This window comes from Capricornis sumatraensis, chromosome 20 (assembly GCF_032405125.1).
Source record: "Capricornis sumatraensis isolate serow.1 chromosome 20, serow.2, whole genome shotgun sequence".
Taxonomy (NCBI): domain Eukaryota; kingdom Metazoa; phylum Chordata; class Mammalia; order Artiodactyla; family Bovidae; genus Capricornis; species Capricornis sumatraensis.
The window spans coordinates 30,707,220-30,734,500 of NC_091088.1; the positions used below are offsets into that span (position 1 = coordinate 30,707,220).

The window sequence follows — 27,281 nt, forward strand, 5'->3', positions numbered from 1 at the left end:
TGGGTCATATGAAAATTCTGTGTGTAGCTTATCAAGTAAATTAACCCCAGGTACATTTTTAAACCTTGTGAAATCTCAGATTAGCTTCCCTGACACCTCAGTTGGTAAAGAATTCACCCGCAATGCAGGAGACCCCAGTTCATTCCTGGGTCGGGAAGATCCACTGGAGACGGGATAGGCTGCCCACTCCAGCATTCTTGGGCTTCCCTTGTGGCTCAGCTGGTAAAAAATCTGCCTGCCATGCGGGAGACCTGGGTTTTTTTCTGGTCTAGAGAATTCCATGGACTGTAGAGTCCATGGGATCCCAAAGAGTCGGACTCGACTGGGCAACTTTCACTTTCATGCAGTTAGCCAGGCTTCCCAGGTGGCACTAGTGGTAAAGAACCCGCCTGCCAATGCAGGAGAGATGAGACTTGGGTTCCATCCCTAGGTTGGGAAGATTGCCCTGGAGGAGGGCATAGCAAGTCACTCCAGTATTTATCTGGAGAACCTCATGGACAGAGGAGCCTGGCAGGCTAGAGTCAGTCCATAGCGTCACAAAAAGACGGACACAACTGAAGCAACTTAGCAGGCATACACGCAACCAAATTATTTAAACTCCCCGTGCCTCAGTTTCCCTAGCTGTGAGATAGCAATAACAAAAGCATCCTACTTCATAATGTTGCTGTGAGGATCAAATGCAAAGCTCTGGAAGCCGTGTGTCCGGCACCTGGTAAGCACTCCCCTGTGTTAGCCATTACCTCTATTCATGAACCCATCTTTGTTCCCAAGCCTCTTTCCCTCCTGCCTTATTTCTGCTATGTCTTTTTTCCCCCATCTTTTTTCACATTTCCTTTTTAACTCTGTCCTAGCGCTGATCTACGTTTTCTCTTGAATGAAACACTCAGGCCTCCAGACCCCAAGTCTCTTCTCAAACCCAGCCTTCCTCGTGATGCGGATCCATCCGTGATTTGGTCATGTGCCTTCTGCTCCTCAAAACCCTTACTGCCCACAGAATAAAACCAACTCTCAAGGATGAGCATACAGTCTTCCCTGAGCCGGTCCCAAGAATTCCTTCCAGTCTTACCTCTTGCTGACATCATCATCATTATTATTTTAAAATAAACTCTGGGGAAATTCCCTGGTGGCTGCCACTGATTTTCACAAGGACTGTATAATTTTATGCTCCTACCAGTTACGTATGAGAGTTCTAATTGCTCCATATTTTTTCAATACTTGGTATTGTAAGAGTCTTCACTTAAAAAAAAAAAAGAGTTTTTCGGATGATTCAGTTTCACAATCAGGCTTAGAAACCTGTAGACTGGACTTGTTGCAGTTCCCTGAATATTATTAGCTAATATTAACTGAGCACTTGCTAAGTGTCTGGCTCTTTTCCAAGATCTTTATCAATGTTATATCATTTAAATATCACAACAACTCTGTGAAAGAGACACTATGATTCTATTTTACAAATGAGGACAGTTAGGTACAGGGAGGCTGAATAACTTGCCTAAGGTCACATAGCTCATAAGAGACGTAAGTTGGGTTTGAAATAGGCACTTTGGCTCTTCATCCATCAGTTGAACCACTGACTTTTACTTGCCCATACAAATTGTGTATAAATCCCCTATTGGGCTTAATCAGTAATTGCTGACATTATATTTTTAAAATCTTTATTTATGATTTCGCTGTGTCAGGTCTTAACTGCGCCATGCAGAATCTTTCCCTGAGCATGAATTCTCTAGCTGTGCCATGCAGACTCAACAGCTGTGGCACAGGGCCCTAGCAGGTTCCTAAGGCTTCGCTGCTCCACAGTGTGTGGGATCTTAGTTCTCCTAGCTGTGATCTAACCCACGTCCCATACATTGCAAGGCAGATTCTTAACTACTGGACCGCGAGGGACGTCCCTGTCATCATTATTTTTACTCAAATCCCACTCATCCTTCAAAATTCAGGTCAAATTCCTCCTCTTCTATCCAGGTTTCTGTCTCCCCCTCTCCTTCTTCCTCTGTGTAATCCCTCAGTGTAACATAAGTCCTTCAGCAATGTATGAGACTTTTGGGTTGACTTTTATTCTGTTTTTGCACTGTCTTATCATGCTCATTATATTTGTAAGGTCACTGAGATTAGGGCCACTTCATGTTTATCTTCTAGTCCCAGCATGTTGACCTGAATTTAATGTTTTTATAAATACGGTTGCCCCTCTGTATCCACGGGTTCCACATCCACCAATTCAACCAACCACGGATGGAAAATATTCTGAAGAAAAAAGTTCCAAAAAGCAAAACTTAATTTGCTGCCATTCTGGCAACTATTTACATAGCATTTAAACTGTACTTACAGTTATTTACATAGCATTTACATTGTATTTGGTATCATAAGTAATCTAGATATGATTCAAAGTATATTACAGTGGTTGTTAAGACTCCAAATTTTGTAGGCTTGATCCCTGGTCAGGAACTATGTGCCTCGTGGCCAAAAGGTTTTTAAAAATATATATATGGGAGGATGTTGCATTGGTTATATGCAAATACTACACCATTTTATAGAAGAGACTTGAGCAGCGAAGGATTTTTCTATGGGGTGGAGGATGTCCTAGACCCAATCCTCCATGCATATGAGGAGCAATTCTGTGCTACAGGCAGAATCACAGAAGCCCTTTACAAGTTGTTGTCTCGGAGAGATAACTCAGCAGGGAATCAAGAAATCCGCTTGCCTTTTCCCTAGGGAAAAACACATCCCTTTACTTTCTTACTACTGAGTGAAAATGGATGTGCTGTTTTAAGGGGACCTGCTTCTTGTCACTGTAGCCTACAGGAAACCATGTTACGTGGCATCATTAATTACCCAATGAAGCTGTTATCTTCTGCCTGGCTGCCTCCTCCAAGGCCTCTGCTTGTCTTATCTGCCCTGGCCTCCCTGGTCAGCTTCTCGCTAGTTGCAAGACTACCAGATCATAATCAGTCATTTTTTCCATCCTGATGTATGAAAAACAGGGCCAGCTACATAATTTGTGAGACCGGGTGAAAAATGAAAATGCAGGACTCCTTGTTCAAAATTTATTCAGTATTTTCAGAAGGACATTAAACCAAGAGTAGGGCCCCACAGATGTCACACCAGTGAAGTCTGTCTGGACGAAAAAGGGACTGAGCCCTTCTCAGCTGACAAAAACCAATCACAGAAAGTTCAGCATGGGGCCAACAATCTCCAAAGCCTTCCACTTCCCTTCTTGGTACAAAGACTGCTAAAATGGAAACCACCCCTGTTCCGTGTTACATTAAGGCTGATTGTTATGCATTGAACAACATCCTCCAATTTTAGCGCAGTTGGTAAAGAATCTGCATGCAATGCAGGAGACCCCGGTTCAATTCCTGGGTCAGGAAGATCTGCTGGAAAAGGGATAGGCTAATGGCAACCCACTCCAGTACTCTTGCCTAGAAAATCCCATGGACAGAGGAGCCTGGTGCAGGCTACTGTCCATGGGGTCGCAGAGTCGGAAACCACTGAGCGGCTTCACTTTCACTTTCACCCACTCCAGTACTCTTGGGCTTCTTTTGTGGCTCAGCTGGTAAAGAATCTGCCTGCAGTGTGGGGAAACCTGGGTTCGATCCCTGGACTAGGAAGATGCCCTGGAGAAGAGAAAGGCTACCCACTTCAGTATTCTGACCTGGAGAATAGTCCATGGGATCGCAAAGAGTCAGACACAACTGAGTAACTTTCACTTTCATCACCACCCCCTCAACCCCATGTATGACTGTATTTGGAAATGGGGTCTTTGCAGATGATCAATTAAGATGAGGTCATTAGGGTAAAACCCTAATCCCATATGGCTGGTGTCCTTATAAAAAAGAGGGGGAAACTGGGACACAGAGACGTGCATAAAGAAAATGATGTGAGGGCATGAACACTGGGGGTGAGGGGAGGAACGACACGCTGACCAGGAAGGCAGCATCACCCCGGCAAATGCCAGAGACTGCCGGCAGGGAAGAGTCTTGCACACTGCCTTCAGAAGGGCGAACCCTGCCCAACACCTTGATCTCAGACTTCGAGGCTCTAGAGCCATGAGACGCTAATACATTTCTGTCCTTTAAGCCACCCCGTTTGTGGCACTACATCCGCCAACCAGACCAGGTTCCTCCTGTTCCTCTCTTGCCCTTACCAAACTTCAGACACCTGACAAAACAGATACCCCAACAAGATTGGAACAAGGATGGGCTAAGCACAATGGCAGTTTTATTTTTTCAAGACCTTTTTTCCTACAGAGAGAGGGAGTGTCTACAGCAGCAAGGTCTTTGAGGTCACTTTTTAGGATAACAGAATCCTGCCTTCCCTTCTCAGCCCGTTTCAAAGAAGCATGTTAGTATCCTATAGACTGAGGACTTTTTCAAACAGCCCCCAGCTTAACCAAGACTGTGCCCTGCCTGCCACTCATTAGTATGATGTCCCACACTTGGGGGTGTAACTTTCAAGACTGAGGTCACAGATGAACAGGCCGCATTGGTTCAGATTCCTGCATCCTTAACCCAGGAAGGATCCGCCCTTCTTCCTGGCCCTCCTAGGGCGCCGCAAACTGGGTCCGCTCAGCGGTTCTTTGAGCCGCGGCAAGGGTTGGGGTGGCGCGGCCTGCCCTGGGGGCCTGACGTCTGGGGGGCCACCCCTGGGAAGGGAAAGAGTAAGTGGGACTGGGGGCAAAGGGGCGGGGGTGCTGCTTTGTGAGGAAACAATTTGCAGAGGCTGCCAAACCGGGAGGCTACAGGGACGGCCCTCCCTAAACGGCCTTGAGCAACCCGACCAAGGAGCACGCCAGTGTCCTCAGGGCTGAGGCGCCCCACACGGGGCGCACGCACCCCAGCATGATCACCGAACCCGGGCTCCCCAGCCGCAGCCGCGACTCTGGGTGACGCCACCGCGGCCGGTTGCATCAGCCCGAGCCCACGGGCCTTGGCCCGCCCTTCCGCCCACGGAGCTGGGCGCCGATTGGGCCACGTTAGGGCAGGGGCCTCCGCCTCAGCCAATGGGCGACAGCCACAAAGGGTTGTGTCCGCAGAGTCCGGGCGCGGGGTGTCTATAAAAGGTGCCAGAGGCGGAGGCGCGCGCCCCGGAGACTGGAACCGTCGTTGCGGGGGTTGCTGGCGGCTGGGACTCTTCCTCCCTACTGTCTGGGGGCGCCACCGACATGGAGCCTGAGCCCGAGCCCGAGCCCGTTACGCTCCTGGTGAAGAGCCCCAACCAGCGCCACCGAGACTTGGAGCTGAGCGCCCAACGCAGCTGGAGCGTGGGCCGCCTCAAGGCCCATCTGAGCCGCGTCTACCCCGAGCGCCCGGTGAGAGGGGGCCCCCGACTCCCGCTGCCAGCATCCCTCAACCCCGGCTGTCATCTCGCAGCGCTCTTCGCGCCCCTTCCCACTAGAGAGGCCATGTCCACCTCCCCTCTCCCCGTACCCTTTCCCTTGGCCGGCCGGCCTCCAATGGCTGCTCCCCCCAAGTCCAGTTTCCCAGGCCTCTGGTCTCCCCCTTTTAGTGCCCTGCCGCCGTAGGCGCCCCTTGATTTGGCCCCGCGACTGTCTCTTCCTCCTTCTAGGCCGCCATCGCCCCGCCTTCCTGACGGGGCCGCCTTCCCCTGTCACGTCGCCTTCTAGGCCCCCAAACTCTGCCATATACCTCTCCAGACTCCTTCTCATCCCGTAGATCTGGCCTCCAGCCTTAGCCAAGCCGCTGAAACAGCAGTTTGACCTTGGGTGAATCATTTCATTCTCCAAACCTCAGTTTTCCCCAAACGTCAGAGCGACGTGTTCCTGTTTAGGATCGTATCCGATTAAGTTAGAAAGAAATAAGGAAATAAGAAAACGTGAAGGGTGCAAAATGAGTTTTCTGGTGTGGCCTCTCATTGCGGAGAGGAGAGTGCAGGGGCTAAGCCCAGGCCAGTGGCTACAGAGAAGCATGGTGAGCGCCCGGCCGTGTGTACCTAAGGCCCCACACCCAGGAGCAAGGACGTGGCTGTTCCTCTCCCCGTCCACCTTCCGCCACGGGGGCCCCTCCCTGTGAGCTGGACTCCACAGCCTCTGCCTAGTCCCAGGGAGGAGCCTCGTGCACTTTCTGGTAAAGAGTGACTTAGAACGCAAATAGGTGGAGGGAACCTCCCCGAGTCTGGGTTTTAAAGACTTTGGTCCCACAATTACAAAGATTTCCTTGCTTTGTTTTGGTTGACACCTCTGTCGACATCACCCTTAGCGACAGCCCTCCCTCCCCACCACGTGACGGAAGCCATGAACTGGCCCTTCCTGTATTTACTTTCTACTCTGATATTATGTAAGTGTCAGCAGTGTTCTTTGCTGCCGGCGGCTGTAATTCCCCTCCATCAAACAGGAGAGGGCATCAAGTCAGGACGAGATTGTGAAATTGTTCCTCCTTATCTGAAGCGTTAGAACGTGCCATGGCTAATGGGTCAGGTTATTTTTGTTCTGTGTTGTCAAGAAAGTGGAAGTGTGAGTGTCCGTCCTGAGCCGTTCTTTTGAAATTTACTTATTTAAGAAGCTCCCATTCTGTTAGCATTTATCTTGGCACTTTTGCAAGGTCACCATAGTTGCTTCCAAGAAACCAGGTGTTAAGCTGCTATGAGAATGGCTATTAGGTACACAAATTGGCGAGGCAGGTGTGGGCTCTTGTTGCATCATTTGGTGAAAGGCGGTGTTTTGGAAGAGAGCTTTCCTTTAGGGCTTCCCTGGGTGAGGAGCATCATTCTTATTAAATCTGAGGACCTAAAGTTGTAAGTAAAAGGTGTCTGGGGTATGTAAATTTGTGTTTAAAAATTATGGCTGAAGCACACTCGTCGTTTGCTTTGTAATGTGAGAACCCTTTCTTCTTCAAATCAGCATTCTTGGTAAAGACACCAGTGTCAGTTCAGGCCTTTAACAGGCCTCAAATCACAGGCACCTGTGGTTTTCAAACCTTTCCTAATGTGGAACTCTTTAATAATGCAGGATCCCACCTATGCAATAACATTTACAAATTCAAGTGTATAGTGTTTACTTAAAAAGTTCAGTTGGTGAGAATGATGGTGAACCCAACATTCAGTATATTTCTGTAGTTTGTTATACTTGCCCAGTGTCAAAAAAAAGTCCTGATTTACACAGATAAATAGATACTGTTATTGTTTTGTTTTAAACAGCTTGCTTTGTATCTCTGGCTGCTTCACAGGAATGCAAATTTTGTATAGTTGGTTATTCTGGCAAGAGTAGGTTAAGAAGTTAGTGGTGCACTCCGGTGTACTGACTTTGGTGTATACCATTTGAAGCCTTTAAGTCCAGCTTTTAAGGGAATTAAAAATAGATTTTAAAAGTGAGATCTGTATAAAAGTGTGTGGCACCATTGTGGTTTTAAAATCACTGGAATGGAAAAGAGGGTTAGGAATCTTGACTTTAGCAGCAGGTGACCTTGGACCAGTGAATTTTAGACGTTCCCCCTCCCCCTTAGAATTGCTTGCTAAGGTGCTTCAGTCATGTCCGACTCTTTGCTACCCTATGGACTGTAGCCTGCCAAGCTCTTCTTGTCCATGGAATTCTCCAGGCAAGAATACTGGAGTAGGCCTTCCTGACCCAGAGACCTAACCCGTGTTAAAATAGGCATACTGAATATCTCACAGGGCTGTGTGGAGTGTTGCCACACAGCATCCCCTCTCTAGCTGCATTTGTATGTTGGGAAAAGTCTCTTGGAGGGCTTAAGTTTATAACTGCTTCGTGTTATCTTGGGATGGTGTTCTGTGGTTTTAGTGAAGGCTAGCTTTGACTTCTCTGAGACCAAAGGAGGTTTTGAAGTTGGTTACTGTAGGAAATTCAGATTGGTGTTGCCATAGGCTTTGTGGACTGGACGTAGTTTGCCCTCCTGAATTTGTTTGCATGTTAGAAATCGGTTTATTGAGAATGTTCTAAATAAAAGTATATGGGCCTTTGGAAAAATGTTCTCCTATGATGCTGGGGGAAAAAAAAATTTAATATTTGTGTAAAACGGTGTCTTCTGTTTGGGAACTTGCAGGACTAAGTGCTGACCTGTGCTACTCTTTCTTTCCATTAGCATCCAGAGGACCAGAGATTAATTTATTCTGGGAAGCTGTTGTTGGATCACCAGTGTCTCAGGGACTTGCTTCCAAAGGTATCACTTAATACTGTTAAGTTTTTGAATGTTTTTAAGCACTAACCGGGTGGAATTCAAGCCTAAAGTACTTCCTTATTACTTTCAGCAGGAAAAACGGCATGTTATGCATCTGGTGTGCAATGTGAAGAGTACTTCAAAAACGCCGGAAGCCGGTGCAAAGGTACGTCTGCTCTTTCATGACTACATGGCAGTTTGTGTCATTCAGACTGTCAAGGTAGAAATAAAGGAAGTTGGGTTAAACTCCTAAGCGAGCCTCTTTATCATGTAATAATTTTGTCTCAGGAGTAAACTGCTATCAGTACAAATGAGAGTTTACTATAATAGAAGTAGACTGTTCTATTAGTCTTGTCGTGGAAAAGTGGAGTTCTGCAGTACTCTCTTTTCTGGGACACAGTTTGACCTATAGTGGCTTGGTGTCCAGATCGCCAGACTAGCAAGGCAGTCGTGAATTTAGCACAGAATAAATTTCTTCTAAGGAATCATTCATTTTTATATAGTAAAAAAGTGACTATTTTCTTTGGAAATTTTCATTTGTTGGGATAGGAAAAGACCACAATCTTTATAAAGACTCGTGTTAATTGGTTAAAGTCCCTTGTTTTTCATTTCACAGTATTAGTTCAAATATACTCTATTAATATTCTAATGTGATACACGCTAAATTTGCATTACAGCAGTACATCCTGAAACATCTGAATATACTAAAATACTTCAGGTCTGTGTTGTATTTATAAGCCTTATCAATCGAATTTAATTTCTTGATTTAGTAAATTTAACACCATAAGATGAATCGAGCAGTAATAGGAAGCTATTGCTTTCTCAGCAATGATAACTTCATTGGAAGATTTTAGTGAAACTACAGCATAGCTACTCTAGGGAAAAAGTATAGATTTAGTATCTCTGTATTGATACTGTGTTGAGAAAATTTCAGAATATCTTTATGTAACATGGCGTCTGTTTGATTTTTGTCAAGTTCAGAGGTCCGGGTTGAGGCATCCATTCACAGCGAAACAAGCCTTGAATCTCGATTTCAGACAGTTGCATCAGGCCTTTTGTTCTTGTGTTCATGTTGCACTTAGGTTGCTGAATCCACAGAGCAGCCCACTGGCCTTAATCAGGGACAGTCCCCTGGGGATTCCTCAAGGGATGGTTTAAGGCAGAGGGAGGTTCTTCCGAACCCTTCTCCCTCTGGATGGGAGAACATCTCAAGGTGAGTGTTGTCATAAAGAACATGAACGTGCATCAGTTGCATCAACTTACGAATAAGCTGTGTTTGTACTATAAGTCATGGAACTTTAAAAGGGACGCAGTTTTGCTTTATAAGGGCTCACTTTAAAGACCTCTTATGTATTTAACTTAATACATGGCCTTTTGGGAACATCTGCAAAGTAGAGAGGCGCATCATGCAAATCTGGGCATTCCTTCTCCGTGGGTGTGCCAGGCACAGCGCTGACCTCACGGTGGGAGTCGGTGCTGCTGCCGGGAACGGCTGTGGTCAGCACTGTGCAGCCGCTTTGCTGAGTGGCTCTGTGCTTTGTCGTAACAGTGGGTGACAAAAGGTGAAGGTATCATTTGAGAAATGCTCTGCCAGAAACTGTGTTGGCGAAGCTAGGAGAGGGGTGCAATTAGAGCTTTTCTTTAGAGCCAAAGCCAGAAGTGTCTAAATGGTATGGGCTGTTTGTATTTTATAGCCGGCAATGGCACCCCACTCTAGTACTCTTGCCTGGAAAATCCCATGGACGGAGGAGCCTGGTAGGCTACAGTCCATGGGGTCGCTAAGAGTCGGACACGACTGAGTGACTTCACTTTCACTTCTCACTTTCATACATTGGAGAAGGAAATGGCAACCCACTCCAGTGTTCTTGCCTGGAGAACCCCAGGGACGGGGGAGCCTGGTGGGCTGCCGTCTATGGGGTGCACAGAGTTGGACACGACTGATGCTACTTAGCAGCAGCAGAACACCTTTTTAGGAAAGATGCTATGGGAAAAAACAGTTTATTAATTATGAGTTGAAATTCTTTTCCTCTCTTGAGTCTCCTGCCTTCTGTTTCTTAGTTTTCAATACCTGATTGTTGCTGGTCAGACATTTGAGGAATGAAGAGTTGGTTCTTTTCTTAATGGAAATTTCAGATATACATGGAAGTAGAGGGAACTGTATAATCGATCTTCATGTAATGATTAAAACTTTTTGCCATACTTGCCTTCTCTATTCCTCCTTTCCTTTTATCCTGAGGTATTTAAAAATAATTCTCAGACATTGTCCGTTCACCCCCATATACTTCAGGATATAACTCTGAAAACCTTGTAGTTAGTTACCTTGTATATCTGGAGTGTTGTCATCAGAGCTAACAAAAATACTTTATTTTGTCATTTCTACACACACACACTGTATCTTTTTGCAATTTTTATTGACATGGGGCTTCCCAGGTGGCTCAGTGGTAAAGAATCCACCTGCCAGTGCAGGAGATCCAGGTTCGATCCCTGAGTTGGGAAGATCCCCTGGAGGAGAAAATGACAACCCACTCCAGTATTTTTGCCTGGAAAATCCCATAGACAGAGGAGCCCCAAGGGCTACAGTCCATAGCATAGCAAAGAGTTGGACGCGACTGAGCAACTGAACATGAACTCATAGTTGTCTTGCAGAGTTGTACCAATCTGTGTTGTATGGCAAAGTGATGCAGTTATACACATATATACATTCTTTTTAAATTTTTATTTTCCACGATGATTTATCACAGGATATTGAGTATAGTTCCCTGCATCATACATTAGGACCTTGTATCTTTAAATAATCAAAAACAGTATCCTACCATGACATCCTTGTATTAGAATACAATTTTTGAAGTACTCTGGGTGTGGAATTTGGTTAAAATACTGTTGTCGGTGTACAAGTCAGATAATTGAATCCATTATTGGATAGATGCTCTTAAAACTGCATCTCTTTTTTGACTGTATGATTTGAAAATTGAGGCTCATATCTCTGTGAATTTCACTGTCGCAAAACTTGTTGATTTCATCCAACAAATATTTATTGGACAGACAGTGCATGCACCTTTGTTTAAGGATATGAGTCGGCCAGCACAGATGACCACACAACTTCTCCTGGTCTTCCTGCAGTTCTGGTAGTTTGTAGTTTGTGACCTGATGCCAAAGGAGTTCACTGTGTAGGGCTCACAGGCGGAAGATGACTCCCATACACACCCTGCCCCTGCCCCAGGCTGTGCTGAATGACAAGCATGAGTTTGGTGTCACATAAACAGGGCTTCAGTCCAGCCCTAACTGCTTAGGAGTTCGGCAGCCTCATCCAAATCCTTTGTCCTCCCTGAGCTGTCCTCAGGCTCCCCTCTGTAAATGGCGTGGCTGCAGAGCTCCACAGACTTGCTGGGGATCCAGTGAGATAGCAGCCTGCTGGCCTCACAGGGCACAAGTGGTCAGTAAGCATGGCTGGGTGATGCCGCACGTAACTCTGCCCCCTTTATATTTCAGATCTAGGGTTGGGAGAAAAATGGTGTTAGAAGGGGAGTAGTTCCTGCAGAAAAGGCTTTGGAGAGATGTGACTTTTTTGAGCTGCTCCTGTAGGATGAATAGTGGGGTTTAGACCTTCAGTGGGAGAAGAAAATGGCAACCCTCTCCAGTATTCTTGCCTGGAGAATCTTGTGGACAGAGGAGCCTAGTGGGCTGCTGTCCATGGGGTCGCACAGAGTCGGACACGACTGAAGCAACTTTACATGCGTGCATGCATTGGAGAAGGAAATGGCAACCCACTCCAGTGTTCTTGCTTGGAGAATCCCAGGGACAGAGGAGCCTGGTGGGCTGCCGTCTGTGGGGTCGCAGAGTCGGACACGATTGAAGCGGCTTAGCAGCAGCAGCAGCAGACCTTCAGTGAGATTCCACAAGCCTAAAATAAGGGTGGGGATCCGCTCAGACTGAAAAGGTCGACCTGGTTGTGCGTCAGGGCAATGACATGAGGCCCTGGTGCTGGGCGAGGGCCCTTGTTCTGCCCTGGGACCCAGACCGTGGCAGGAGGGCTTCATCAGCACCTTCTGTGATTGCATTGCACTGTGCCTCGCCTGGAAACTACGTGTAACTGTCACAAAGCCCAGTCTTCTGTCTCCTTCTGTTTTGAATTCCTGATTGTGACTTAAACTTGGTTTTCATTGAGCCATACTAAGCCAACTCAAACCGAGCATTTTTTAACATCTTTCATAGGCCTGAAGCGGCCCAGCCAGCATTCCAAGGCCTGGGGCCTGGTTTCTCGGGGTACACGACCTACGGGTGGCTGCAGCTCTCCTGGTTCCAGCAGATGTACGCGCGGCAGTACTACATGCAGTAGTGAGTGTTTCCCCGCCATGCTGGGTGTGGCCAGGGCTCCCAGGAGCGGAAGAGCTCACGCCCATGTTTCCTGTAAAGCCAGAAGTGGAGGGCTGAGTGTGTTTTCGTTATTATCTGCAGAGCCCTGGTGTGTCTGGTTCTGTGGGTGGACAGTGTAAATGGTAACTACCAACTTGTGTATTGACACAGGTGTGCTTGTGTGTGATCCATGGTTTGATGACTGTGGAGAATACGTTCCTTCCTTTTCAATTTGTGGTGTCTTTAATGGTTTAAGAGATTTTTCATTTACTATTGCACTGTACTTTCATGATAGCCTTGGTGTTTAATTCCAGACGAAATTTACCAAGTGGCTTCCCTTAGGAGCAGAAAAGCTTTTAAAGATATGATTGCTAGTAAAGAAGTTCTTTGCTAAGTTAAAGGAAATCGGCATTTGTACATCCCTGCTTATAATTCTTAGTAGTAAAAGATGTAAAGGAGATGATGAGAGCCAGCCTTCAGGATGCCTCGCTCTCAACAGTATCTGCCTCTTGTTTTTGTCTTAGCTTAGCCGCCACTGCTGCATCAGGGGCTTTTGTCCCCGCACCAGGTGCGCAAGAGATACCTGTGGTCACTGCACCTACTCCAGCCCCGATCCACAACCAATTTCCAGCTGAAAACCAGCCTGCCAATCAGAACGCTGCTCCACAAGTGGTGGTTAACCCTGGGGCCAATCAGAATCTGCGGATGAATGCTCAAGGAGGCCCCATTGTGGAAGAGGATGACGAGATAAACCGAGATTGGTTGGACTGGACCTACTCAGCCGCCACGTTTTCCGTGTTTCTCAGCATCCTCTACTTCTACTCCTCCCTGAGCCGATTCCTCATGGTCATGGGGGCCACCGTGGTTATGTACCTGTAAGCAGATGATTTCGCTTTTATTCCCTCTTTACTGCAAACTACACTATGTGGTGACTCAAACCAAGTACAGACTTGCCTCTTCTGAGCAGTTTCAGTCAATAATTCAGGAGGTATATTTAATAAGTCATTCTGGCATTTTCAGTGTAAAGAATCGACGGCTTGGTTGTGCATTGCCGACGATGCAGTTACATCTGTGTTGATACAAGAACAACATTCTCTTCTTTTCCTCTAGTTAAGCTACCTGCCAGGCTTCTTTCCATACTGGGGCATGGAAAGAAAAATTGTGTTTATGTTGAATAAGAACATATTTGTCTTTTCCCAGGCTACAGCTGCCTCCTAGGATGAAGGCCACTGGCTGTGGCATAATCTTAAAGAGGCAGGGGACTGTTGCGGGCCTGGCATTTGGCTGTATCCATGGTGCTAGTAGTTCTCAGCCAGAATGGTCTTACATTCCCTCTAAGCCTAACCCTTACCCGCAAGCGTTTGGCAGTGTCTGGGGACATCGTTAACTCTCAGCAGGGATGATGGGGCGAGGTGGTTCTACTAGCATCTAGTTGATAGCTGCTAAACCTCCTACAGTATGCAGTTCAGCCCCTCAGTAAACACCCAGCCTGGGACATCAGCAGTGCCGAAGTGGGGAGACCCTGGCCTGGAGTGATACATCCTTATTTGTGGTGAAAACTGACTGAAAACAATTTTCCTCTATAGGAAAAATGGATTTTTTTAGTTTTAGAAAATCTTAAAAAAGAAATATTTAGAAAAATGCATTCAGTACTCACACCCAGTTATAATCATGGTTAATATTTTGTCATGTTTGCTTCAATACTTGGATTTAAGTGGATTTTCCAGATAAAACTTTTAGGTAATTTTTTGAATTCTGTAGTATGTAGAATCATATATTTAGGTGACTAAGTCTAGGTCTTATTAGTGTGTTAGGACATAGAGTCACAGCCGTGTGTGTATTTCTTCTTTTCCTCTCTGTTCAAGTTTTCAAGTGTAAGGTTTAGCTCAGGTGAGCAAGAATGTATCGAGCGCATACTGTGTACCAAGTGCTCTTTATGTTGCTGGGTGCACGGTGATGAATCAGGCATGGTTTCCATAGTGACCATCGAGACCCTCGCATTCCACCTGGCCTGCTAGAATGCGTCTGCAAATGGGTCTGGCTTCAAGCTTCTAATCGCATCCTGTTTTGATGAGAGGAGGGGAGCGAGGGGGACCTCATCTCATCAAGAGGGCCCTTAAATTCTTGAGTACATCTCACTCTCTTCACTAAGATGGACTTAATGTGCTTCCTTCGAAGGCATCACGTCGGGTGGTTTCCGTTTCGGCAGAGGCCAGTTCAGAACTTCCCGAATGATGGTGGTCCTCAGGAGGCTGTGAATCAAGACCCCAACAATAACTTCCAGGTATGGAGCCCAGAGAGCCCGGTGTGAAGTGCCAGGCCCAGGAGTCCTTCAGCTCTAAATACCTTGTGGTTTTTCCCATTTTATTAGACTAAATATTTCAAGATTTTTTCCAATTTATTCTTAGAGCAGTAGCTATTTTTAAAACACTGTCACAAAATCTGTCAGGTCTTTTTGTTATGTGGCAGTTTGCATTTTGGGACATGTAAATGGATTTTGAAATTCACTATTTTGAGTGTTCATGCTCAGTAACAATGTATTATACCATGGAAACTGCTAATGGAGAGTTATTCTAATTAAGAGTTAGGAACATGTGCCTGTCTCTCTCACAGAATAGGTTTCTTGGAAAATAACATACAGAAATAGGATTTCTATAAGGCAATATAATGCGCAATCCTAAAGGAGATTCTTTTTCATATAAAGTATCACTGTAGTATCTGTTTTTAGAATCCTGTGTTTCCAGTTTCAGTTGCTTTTTTTTTAAACTCGGAGCACTGCCAAAGTTAGAAAAATATCCACGTTTAATGAGTGTCAAGCTTAATTACTAACTTAATAATAGTTGAAGATCTAGTTACTTCATTTGATACTGTGGCCAGGGATACTGAAAACCAGGAGCGCGTTCAGCACAGTTGTGCTCTGGAGGCTGGAGGAGGAGCTCCGTCCAGCGTGGGACATCATCCCCGGCGTCCTGCCTGCGTCACTTGGTTTATGGGCAGGGACCCAGGGAGTCACTCTGCCCTTGCCTAATGTTACTGGGTGCTTGTCACAGTCCTAATTGTTTTCTCCTTGTGGTTTATTCCCTACAGGGGGCCCCTGATCCTGAAAGTGAAGATCCCAGCCACCTCCCTCCGGACAGGGATGTACGAGGTGACGAGCAGACCAGCCCTTCATTTATGAGCACAGCCTGGCTTGTCTTCAAGACTTTCTTTGCCTCTCTCCTTCCAGAAGGCCCTCCAGCCATAGCAAACTGACGGTGTTTCCTCTCTGGCTGCTGGAGGCTTTGACAGGCGTGGACTGGATCATCTGATGCTGGCTCGATTTCCTTACCTGGACGTGGCGGTGGCACAGAAATAGTATAAGAATCTACAAAGAGGATGATATGCTTTTGTGATTAAGCAAAAGCAGTAAGTAAGACATGAAGCCATGATACAATTGATGAACACAAAATGCCTACAGGCTTCTCATGTCTTTGTTCTGAAGAGCTTTAATATATACTGTTGTAGTTTAATAGGCATTGTAAGTAGAAGGCATTAGTTTCGCATGTTTATGCCTGAGGAACTTTTCCAGATGTGTGTGTCTGCATGAGTGTTTGTACATAGATGTCATAGACGCAGAAATGGTTCTGCTGGTACGATTTGATTCCTGTTGGAATGTTTAAATTACACTAAGTGTACTACTTTATATAATCAATGAAATTGCTAGACATGTTTTAGCAGGACTTTTCTAGGAAAGACTTATGTATAATTGCTTTTTAAAATGCAGTGCTTTACTTTAAACCAAGAGGAGCTGTGCAGAGGTGAAAACCTTTGCTGGGTTTTCTGTTCAATAAAGTTTTACTATGAAGGACCCTGGCGGAGACTCCTGTCATCTCGGTTGTTTACTCCGCGTCTGTCGTCACTGGGTGGTCAGCAGTTGAGTTGCCGATTTTTGAGTAACCTGAATGTTTTGCAACCTGAATTCTTTTTATAAAAGGACCATTTGTACTGTTTAAAAAGATAGGGTAAAGCCACGGAAGTTTTAACGCACTGAGATTATGCCTGTGTTTGCCCTGCACTCCCCATTTCCTGATTTAAATAATATTGGCTTATGTTGTAACCCATCAGCTCTAAATTCCCCCAATTTAAAGTTAGTGGCTTTGCTCTCTCTCCCGCGCGCTGGGGCGCTCTTCTCCTTCTGTCTTTAGATCAATGTGCCCTCATGCCTCGAAGATGGGTTTTCCTGCTATCTCCTAAATAAAATAGAGCTGAAACTCTGATTTGTTGGAGAGCTATAACACAGTCTATCCAAGATCTGAGAGCTGTGACTTGCTGAGGGGCCTTTAATGTCAGTCACTCCAAATGTTTGTTGTGACGAGACAAAGAATTGAGGAACATATACTCGCGTGACATCTATGGTGCCGTGACTCAGATATAACCTGGCTGAAACAACCTCCGTGTGGAAGAGGCCAAGCACAGCCGGAGCCCAACTCAGCGAAGCTCCCATGGTAGAGGCGGAACACGAAGAAAATCCAGCGCAGGGGAAGGCCCGTCGTGCTGGAAACTGGGACAGCGGAAAGCCCACGCGGCCCAGTCTCAGATCCCAGAAGACCTCTAGTTAAGGAAAAGAATGGCTTCCTAGCTGGCTCAGTGGTAAAGAATCTGCCTGTCAATGCAGGAGACCCTGGAGATGCGGGTTTGATCCCTGGGTCAGGCAGATCTGCTGGAGAAGGGAATGGCAACTCACTTCAGTATTCTCGCCTGGAATATCCCATGGACAGAAGAGCCTGGAGGGTTACAGTTGGGAGAGCGGGGGTGGGGGACAGCGTGGTGGGGAGGGTTGCAAAGAGTTGGATGTGCCTTAGTACTCTTGCCTGGAAAATCCCATGGACGGAGGAGCCTGGTAGGCTGCAGTCCATGGGGTCTCGAAGAGTCAGACACAACTGAGCGACTTCACTTTCACTTTTCACTTTTACGCATTGGAGAAGGAAATGGCAACCCACTCCAGTGTTCCTGCCTGGAGAATCCCAGGGACAGGGGAGCCTGGTGGGCTGCCGTCTATGGGGTCGCACAGAGTCGGCCACAACTGAAGCGACTTAGCAGCAGCAGCAGCAGTAGTGACTAGCACACAGCACACACAAGCAGAAAAGGAGAGGCAATGAAAAAAAGGGGAATTGAGTGCAGTTTTCCACTGAGAAATCACACCCAAGCCAGTCTTGGGATGATGGTTGCCTGAAGATCAAATAACAATAAGGTCTGGAAGATGAAATTTCAGATTATTTGGCAAAAAAAAAAAGTTAGTGGCTAAGTGCTTTTCACCTGTTCACATGTCATGCTGACCTTTACTCTTGGACTTTATTATTTTTGAGATTAATCTGGAAAGTGCTGTGTGTTTTTCACAGGAATGATGCTGTAAGTAGAATGCTAAAGGCCTGGAACTGTGGTTTTCAGCAAAGTAAATCAGCTTGTGTCACAGTCATGATCATTTATTTTTGGCTGCACTGGATCTCTGTTGCTTTTTTTTTGCACAGGCTTTCTCTAGTTGCGGCGAGGAGGCTGCTCCTCATTGTGGCGCGAGGGCTTCTTACTGAGGTGGCTTCTCTCGTGAGGCACAGGCTGTAGGCTCGCGGGCTTAAGCAGTCGCAGCTCATGGGCCCTAGAGCTTTCGCGTTTCAGTAAGTCCAGCTCGCAGGCTCGGTAGCTGTGGCTCACGGGCTTAGTTGCTCCACGGCCTATGGAACCTTACTAGATCAGGGATCAAACCTGTGTCCCCTGCATTGACAGGCAGATTCTTATCCACTGCGCCACTAGGGAAGTCCTGGTCACGTTCATGGAAACATCCTTGTTTATACAGTGATGACTGGAAACATCACTGACATCCAATAAACATTCCCCAAACAATTCACAGCCAGATGCTGGGTAGAGGCAAAGCCGTTTCATGTATGTGTTTGTGTGCGCACATGGTCAGTCACTAAGTCGTGTCTGACTCTGCAACCCATGGACTGTAGCCCATCAGGCTCTTCTGTCCATGGGATCTTCCCAACCCAGGGTTTGAACCGGTGTCTCCTGCATTGGCAAGTGGATTCTTAACCACTATCACCACCTGGAAAGGACTCCAATTTTATCTATGACTGTGCTTTAAAAAGCCAACCAAGATAATCATGTAAGGAGTAAAATAAAATAGCATAGAGTTTGAAATAACACCTGGAACCAGAGGACTGACCAGTCAGGAGCCACTAACGATTGACGAGTTACAAAGGCGATATTTGCTTGAAGGAAGAAGCAACTCGAGACTGGAGGTTCTACAGTTTTACAGTTTTAAGGAGCTGCAGAGAGGGGTCACTGCCGAAACGAGAGTGCAGAGGTGAGACTCCCCTCCCGCCATGGAGCTGGATTCCTGGCGTACTTGGCCATCGATCAAAGTGGTCATTAAGAGTTGATACGAGGTCATTTTAAAAATCCTGAGTGGAGAAGCCTATTGTCTTATGGAGCAGGAGCAGCATCGCTTAGAAAAGACTCCTGGAACCCCAGGCAGCTGGCAGTGCTGGGCTCCTGCTTTTGAAGTGGTGAGGCCACTCACTCTCCCTGTGGTGTCCGGTTGCATCAGTTAAACTCCGGATTCCACAGGCCCAGAATAGTTCCAGGAAGGTGCTCCTAAGGACAGCTGACAAGGGTTCAGATTGTCCCTAGCCACATTAAGAGAGGAACCTTCAGACAAGAGTCAAGGTTTAAAGACTTCTGATGGGTGTGAGTATGGCAGAACTGTTTCTACGACAGTTACTAAATGTGCAGTCGCAAGAATGTACTTGCATACTACTGTTAATACTTTGAAAATTGTTGGTTTGAGTCTCTGTTGTTAAATAGCAATTAAAAAGCTGAAAGCATAAACCAAAAAATTTCCCAAATGTTAGCTCAGGCCGTCATCACTTTTTTTTTACATGTGTGTTTTCCAAGGTGTGTTTTCTTGAACCCTGGTTCTATAGAAGGAACACTCCAGAAAATGAGCTTGTGCTCCGTCGCTCAGTTGTGTCCAAGTCTTTGGAACCCCATGGACTGGAACCCACCGGGCTCCTCTGTCCCTGGGATTTTCCAGATAGGAAGGCTGGAGTGAACTGCCATTTCCTTCTCTGGGGTATATTTACCACCCAGGGATTGAACTGGCATCTCCTGCGTTGGCAGGCAGATTGTTGACCACTGAGCCACGTGGGAGGCCCCGGGAAGATGATCTCACAGCCAGGTAGATCTGGCAGTTGGTGGGTTTCTGCACTGCAGAGCTCCGAGGGCATTTAACATACTGATGTGCGTTCGAAGGAGGGTGTGTGGTCTGTGGCCTCTCCCTTCTGTGGACCTGCCCAGGACTGAAAAATGTGCCGCAGCTGAGGAAATGCAGTTAAGTTACTGTTAATGAACAACTTGTTTGACATTCTATGCAGCAAACAGGTGCTTGGTGAGAAGTGACGTTATACATCCATAATGAGAAATGGAGGTAAATACTCTTTAGATGGCTAGGGAGGGGATCAGAAGCCAAGTGGATCTATGTTCTGGCTAATAGAGAAAGGGTCCAAGTCATCTTTGTCAAAAGATGCTCTTTCACCTATTTCTAAGGGAGTTAACCCTTTGGGTGAAGAAACTGTAATGGCCTCCCCTGAGGGAGTTCCTTTGAGAGAAGTGACTGAGTCTTCTCAGGACCTGCACCTCCCGCGCCTCCCTTTGCTTCTACATGTATAATCAGACTCAAGTCCCAGCAGGCCTCAAGAAGTGAACAGCTCTGTGCGGCACACCTAAAGAACTGTATGATTTTTCCGACTTATACGGCCAATTCCAGGGTGGGGTGAGAATGGATACTATTAATGGGTGTGGGCTAGTGGTGGAAGCAATAGCAAGTTGGATCAGGCTGGATTTATTTTTGTTAATTTTTTTTAAATTTATTTCTGGCTATGCTGGTTCTTTGTTGCTGCATGGGCTTTCTCTGGTTGCGGTGAGTGGGGGCTACTCTCCTGCTGCAGCGTCAAGGCTTCCCGCTGTGGCGGCCTCTCACACTGTAGAGCCCAGGCTCTAGGCTTGCGGGCTCAGTAATTGCCCTGTGGCATATGGGGTCTTCCCACACCAGGGATCAAACCTATGTCCCCTGCACTGGCAGGCAGACTCTTTGCCACTGAGCTACCAGGGAAGCCCAGGCTGGATTTACTAACAGCCCACTGAGCAGAGATTCTTTTTTTTTTTTTTTTTAATTGGAGCCTAATTACTTTACAATATTGTAGTGGTTTTTGCCATACATTGACATGAATCAGCCATGGGTGTACATGTATTCCCCATCCTGAACCCCCCTCCCACCTCCCTCCCCATTAAGCAGAGATTCTGTTAATTTCAGCGTGAAAAATGAGAAATGGTTCTGATAGTTAAGTTGGCTGAAACACAGGCTGAGAGTTGGCCCACACGAAGGAAGCTGAAATGACAGAACTACCTTGTATACTGTAGGCGTATTCATCATAGGGAGACTGGAATGTTTAGTGTGAATTTAGGCCTGCTCACCTGCCCTGGGAGGGTCCACAGGACACACTTCTCACCTGTAGCCCACCGGGCTCCTCTCACCATGGGATTTCCCAGGCCAGAAGACTGGAGTGGGTTGCCATTTCCTTCTTCAGGGTAGTAATACAGTACTTTTATTTATTTATTTTATATTTTGTCAGCATGATGTGTTTTATTTATTTTTGAATGTCTTGGCCACCCCCTGTGGCATGTGGGATCTTAGTTCCCCCAACCAGGAAGCACTGGAAGCACAGATGCCCAACCAACCACTGGACCAGGGAACTCCCTACAGTATTTTTAAATTACGGTATGTACTGTTTTATTAGACATAACGTTATTCCACACTTAATAGACTATGGCATAATGTAAACATAACTTTTATGGGCTTTGGGAAACCAAAAAGTTCGTATAACTTACTTTATTACAATATTTGGTTTATTGCAGGGGCCTGGGACTGAACCCACAGTATCTCTGAGGTGTGCCTGTACTTAGCAACAGGCAGAATCCCCACACTGGTTCCATCACTTGTGGAGTGAGGCTTATTAGGGAAAACCAAGTGGAAATCATGAGAACTGCCTCTACCCAGGAAAATGTACACGGAGACCAATACCGCATCCCCAGAGGGACTGCAGAGATCAGCGCCACCATCAGGGCCTTAGAGATGCAGAGGTGCTGACCCCACATTTCTGTTCAACCTTCATTCTCTGCAGAAGACAGGTGGGTCACGGAGGATGACTTTCGTTGTTCAGTCACTCTGTCGTGTCCGACTGTTTGCAGCCCCAGGGACTGCAGCACACCAGGCTTCCCTGTCCTCCATCTCCCAGAGCTTGCTCAAACTCATGTTCATTACATCTATGGTGTAATGTCCATTACATCCTTCTCCTCCTCTGTCGTCCCCTTCTGTTACTGCCTTCAATCTTTCCCACCATCAGGGTCTTTTCCAATGAGTCAGCTCTTTGCATCAGATGGCCAAAGTGTTGGAACTTCAGCTTCAGCATCAGTCCCTCCAATGAATATTCGGGGTTGATTTCCTTTAGGATTGACTGGTTTGATCTCTTTGCAGTGCAAGGGATTCTCAAGAGTCTTCTCCAACGCCACAGTTCAAAGGCATCAATTCTTTGGCACTCAATCTTCTTTATGGTTCAACTCTCACATCTGTACATTACTGGAAAAATCATAGTTTTGACTATACGGACCTTTGTCAGCAAAGTGATATACTTTTAATATACTGCTTTTTAATATACTGTCTAGGTTTGTCATAGCTTTTTTCCAAGGAGCAAGTGTCTTTAATTTCATGGCTGCAGTCACCATCTGCAGTGATTTTGGAGCCCAAGAAAGTAAAGTCTCTCACTGTTTCCATTGTTTCCCCGTCCATTTGCCATGAAGTGATGGGACTGGATGCCATGATCTTCGTTTTTTGAAATGTGTGGACATGGGTGATCATAAACTGATTTTCATTGGTGACTGGAGGTGGTGACTCCAATTGCAGCTGCTCTTCCATGTGGTCTCATTATTTGAGCAAATTACACATCGCCTGGTTCCTGGTTTACAGCTACTGATCCAACAAGTGCTTCTTCCTTAATACCTATTAGTTAAAACCACGAGAAGCAGTTTGCTTTCAGTTGGCCAGACCAAAAATATTCATTTACCGTCCTGCTTCGGGTGTATCCACTCTGCTGCCCAGTGTAATCACAGTTTGGTCTGCAGGGACCTTGATCACCTTTTCCTTCCACAAAATACCCCACCGGCTGAACACTGATGATAAATGGGAATTCCATCTAGCGAGCAAGTAGTAGTGATGATTAAGACATTTGCATTGTCAGATGGTGGGAAATAAATTCCAAAAAGAGTCAGGGGCCTTCCATCTCAGTGAAATTTCTAGTGATGCAATGGTTGGGTGCGTGTCAAGATAGGTTTTTTCAGACAAGTTATTGGCATCTGGCCCCTCCTACAGCCAAAGAAACCAGGCACAACATATAATTGTCCTCTGGATTTTGGAGCAATGTCGTCCTCAATTGGGTGTGTCACTCTTGGCTTATTTACTTTCAGGCCCAAGTGACCTGAAAAGCTGCCTGTTTTGAGTGGGGTCCAGAGCAAGAGAAAGGCTGGCACCTGCTATTCGCTGCAGATAAATCCCTTGCCTTCTGAGTAACTGCTGAGCCATTGGATTTACACCTGCAATGACCCTATTTCCAAAGAAGTTCACATCCCGAAGTTCTGGATGGGCACAAACTTGGGATGCAATTCAACCCACAACAGGGAGAAGCGCTTCCAGGAGACACGATGATGATTCCATCAAACTCGTAGCTCAGCTCCCCGGCCACTTCGGGCTCTCATGCCTCCAGAACCAACAGGCAGAGAAGGGCATTATCCTATTGGCTTGGCTGGTTGAATCCAACTATCAAGAGGAGACTGGGCTGCTCCTACACAAATGAAGATAAGGAAGAACATGGGAATACAGGAGATCCCTAAGGCTACCCTGCCTGTCGACGGAAAATCCAATGAAGGCAGGACTGCTAATGGCCCTGACTCTTCAGAAATGAAGGTTCGGTCACCCCAGCAACCATGACCAGCTGAGGTGGCTGCTGAGGGTGTGAAATGGGTAGTGAAAGACAGTAGTTGTAAATAGCAACTACATCTGCGTGACCAGTTGCAGAAATGAGGCCTGTAATTATGAGTATTTCTTCCTCATTTCGTTGTGCTGTGTTGGTAGCTTCATGCACAAACTTGTATATTATGGATAGATATATAGTACATATGAAGTAAATATTTTTGTCTTATCTCCTTGTCATGTAACATAAGATGAATTAAAAATAGTTAGCTTTGCATCACAGAATGTTTTCTTCCTTTAGCCACGTGGCGTGTGGGGTCCTAGTTCCCTGGCCAAGGATCAGCAGGGTTCCCTGTAGCGGAATCGCAGAGTCCTAACCACCAGACCACCAGGGAAGCCCCCTGCATCATGGGATTTAAGTTACAGGATCGCATAGAGAAGAGTGACCATCAACCAAGGACTTGGCATCTTCTCCTGGGGAAAGGATCAGTGTGTTTGGATTATGGGCGGGACAGTCACATCACATTCCATGGAAGCAAGGCTTTGTCACTGACTTGATCTGGAGGTAAGTGTGGTTTAAGATTGTGAGGGTACCTAGCTGATAAAGGGTGCACTGGGCTAGGCCCAGTTATTCAAACACTAATCTAGGTGTTGCTGGGGGGTTATCTTGCAGATATCATTAACACCTACAGTCAGCAGACTTTAAGTAAAGGCGATTATGCTCTGCATCTGAGTTGGCCTCATCCAACTAGGTGAAAGATTGGAAGAGCCGGACTGAGGTTTCCATTAAGCCTGAGGACTGCAGTGTCAGCTGCTTCTCAAAAGTTTCCAGCCTGCTGGTCTGCCCTAAAATGTCAGGCTCACCCAACCAGCCTCTACAATCACATTAGCCCATTCCTCGAAAGACAGAAACAAGCAAATAATTAATCTCCTATGAATTGTTTCTCGCTAGAACCCTGACTGATAAAGGGTCCCAGCTCTGGAGGTTAGGGGTCCCACTCCTCAGGCTTATGCACCATATTGACCAACGGGGGTTTCTGCCAACAGACTGTGTCACTTGTTTAGAATCAGGCGCCTCCCTAGGCTCTGCCTGAGACCAAACCCATATGGGGGCCGCTCCTTACAGGCTTTGCTCTGTGCCTCGCCAGGAAGGTTTCCTATTCCCAAAGCGGCAGGGCAGGCTTGTGGGAAAAGGTAGAAGCAAGTTCTCCACTGGAAGCAAGTCCTTAGGGTGGAAGCAGGGGGAGATAAATGGTAGCTATCTCTGACTTGGCACCTCCGAGAGTGACTTTGCCCATGGTGGTACCCAGGGATCCAGCAGCAGCTGACTTTGTGCTGCCTCTTGTATTCATGCAGGTCTGAGTGTGCAAAAGCTTGTGTTTCCTGCTGCATAGCTGGCCAGCAAGCACGCAGGCAGGCACATGCCACGGGGTCAACACTCAGTGCTGCGCTCAGGGCCTTCCTGGTGGCAGGTGTGCCTGCCCTCATGGAGCTCACACCCTGGCAGGACCACGAAGACGAAACAAGGGAACCAGTGGACCCAAAACAGCAAGGACTGGGGCGGGGGAAGCATAGCAAGAGAAAGTAATGGGGTGAGGGATATTTTAGAGTGGTGTGCTTGGAGAAGTTCAAGTGGTTAGACGGTGGTCAGGGAAGGCCTCTGAGAGGTGATACATGAATGATGAGCTGGAGCAAACCAAGCAAAGATTTGGGGAAGAGTTGTCCAAGTGGCAAGAAAGGCAAGCGCAAAGGCCCTGAGGCAGGAACAAGGTCCGCAAAGCCACTGTCTTAGAAGGTGGCAGGTGGCTGGCGGTGAGTGAAGGGGGGTGGTGGGAGAAGGGATCCAGAAGTGGGGGGACGGATCACATAGGGCCTCCTAGGCCTTCGTAAGGAATGTGTGTTCTAGCCAAAGTGAGATGGGGTCCATTGGAGGAGTCACAAGGGAAGGAACAGTGTGGTCTGATGGCTTACAGTTCAAGGAGCTGGAATTTCATGGAGAAAGAGGGAGGAGAAATGATAGACATACAAGGGGTATAGGAGGGAAGGCTGCTCCACTGAGAGCCGCAAATCCAAGGTCAGAGCAAGGAGGTAAGGGCATGGAGCAGAGCGCCCGTGATGATGGAAGCAGGTGGAAGGATATGGGGACTGGGAGAACTAGGGGATAGGGTGTCTGAGGGGAGCCGCGGAGGGTGTCTCTGTGTGGGCTGATGCAAGATTCCACCACTAGGTGGCGCCGGAGGCAACCAGGGAGGTGTTTGCAAGTCTGAGGCCGCAGAGGTCGTCACAGGGAAGGGCAGAGGCTGCAAGGGCAAGACAGCTGGTTTGAGCCCTAGGGCCTCTACGACCAGAGCCCCTGCTTTTCTTCATCCATAACATAGACCCCCAGGGACATATAAAACTGCTCTGCCCACCACATGAGGGCCACGAAGCTTGAAATCATGCCTCCCTTGGATGGGTGTGCAGAACTAATCTAGAGGGCCTGTCCCACTGATAATCTTAGGAACAGTGTTATTTTTCAATATATTAGATAAGTGCATTTTTCCACTTAAATAGGGATATGAAGTTCCCTTTTGAAATACATTTAACTTAAAAAATTCCATTTAAAAGGTTAAGTAAATAATAGTCTAAAGCCTGTGCAGAGAAGACAGAAATCATAGCAGCTGAATGATGGAGGCCAGGAAACACTAAAAGCTTTGTGACATATAGCCCATGGGGGGAAAAAATGTTTTTAAGAAAAAAACATTTTTTTTTAATGTTTAAAAAAATATTAAGAGAAAACTTGAATCCCAGCATATGCATTTGTCTGTATTGGGTGGCTCCCGCGGGTGCAGGTGCGTCTCGGAGGAGGATGTAGCTGGGGGTGGTATCAGCCTGTGTGTCGGTGACTTGGGCGTTCTCAGCCACGTGCACATGCACACATGGTTATTTTCGTGTGCCAGCAGGTTGATTTGTCTGGGTGGGTGTATGGGTACAGGTGTACAGGTGTGTGCACGTCGAGTTACAGTTGCGGCACTGGGCTGGGCCGGAAGCCTGGGGCTGGCTGTCACCAGCCACCAGCGGGCAGCAGGTAGCCAGGCAGGGCCTTCGTCAGGCCAGGTCCCCTCTGTCTGGCGCGTGAGGTCCTCTGAAGTCCCTCTCTGCCTCGTCCCCACGTCCCCTGATAGCCCCAGGCTTCTGCTGAGAGCCCCAGTGGCCCTGGCGGAGGCTTTCTGAAAGTCCTAGGACTCAGAAAGGAGAGCTGTTGTAGGTGGTGTGGGACTCGTGGGGTCCCGGAGTGGCTGGCATCTGATTTCTGGGGGCACAGCTGGCTCTTCTGCAGTCTGGGCTCTGGGTCTCTTCCAGGGGTGCTCTATAGCTGTCTCCCCTACTTTCAGCCCCAAGATTGTTCAGATACTGCTAAACCCTTGGGCTCGTCCCTGGCTTTGTGGGGAGTAGGTCATTCTGAGGCTCCCACGTGGGCATCACAGGGGCAACTGGACCCTAGAGCCCTTCAGCTCTGCCCCGCCTCCAGGGCCACCACCCTCACGAACAGGAGGAGCAGCCCGGGTCAGCCCAGTGGTGGCAGTGACTAACCCAAATCTCCTGTCCTCCTCACAGTCCTTCAGTCCACAGGTATGTAGTGAGGTCCTACTATGCACTGGGCACAGCTGCAGAAACTCACCTCCTAGCGATGGGCAGCTTCCTCCCTGCCAGCCCTGAGGACTGAGGCCTCGCTGGGCCAGAGTGTATTAATGCCCAGCAGCTTTCCT

The 27,281-nt window shown here is 47.1% G+C and overlaps 1 protein-coding gene across 2 annotated transcripts; it reads left to right on the top strand.

Moving 5' to 3' along the window:
• The first annotated feature begins 5,099 nt into the window (after positions 1-5,099).
• On the top strand, positions 5,100-16,313 carry HERPUD1 (homocysteine inducible ER protein with ubiquitin like domain 1). 2 transcript variants are annotated; one of them, XM_068991941.1, is made up of 8 exons: positions 5,100-5,302; positions 8,049-8,126; positions 8,215-8,289; positions 9,206-9,336; positions 12,336-12,458; positions 13,001-13,351; positions 14,655-14,760; positions 15,564-16,313. In XM_068991941.1, exons 1-8 carry the CDS (start codon positions 5,156-5,158, stop codon positions 15,726-15,728), a joined length of 1,176 nt encoding a protein of 391 aa, XP_068848042.1. In that variant the 5' UTR covers positions 5,100-5,155; the 3' UTR covers positions 15,729-16,313. The 2 variants fall into 2 exon arrangements, with proteins under 2 accessions (XP_068848042.1, XP_068848043.1); XM_068991942.1 differs by having other exon boundaries at positions 8,218-8,289.
• Positions 16,314-27,281: the final 10,968 nt, after the last annotated feature.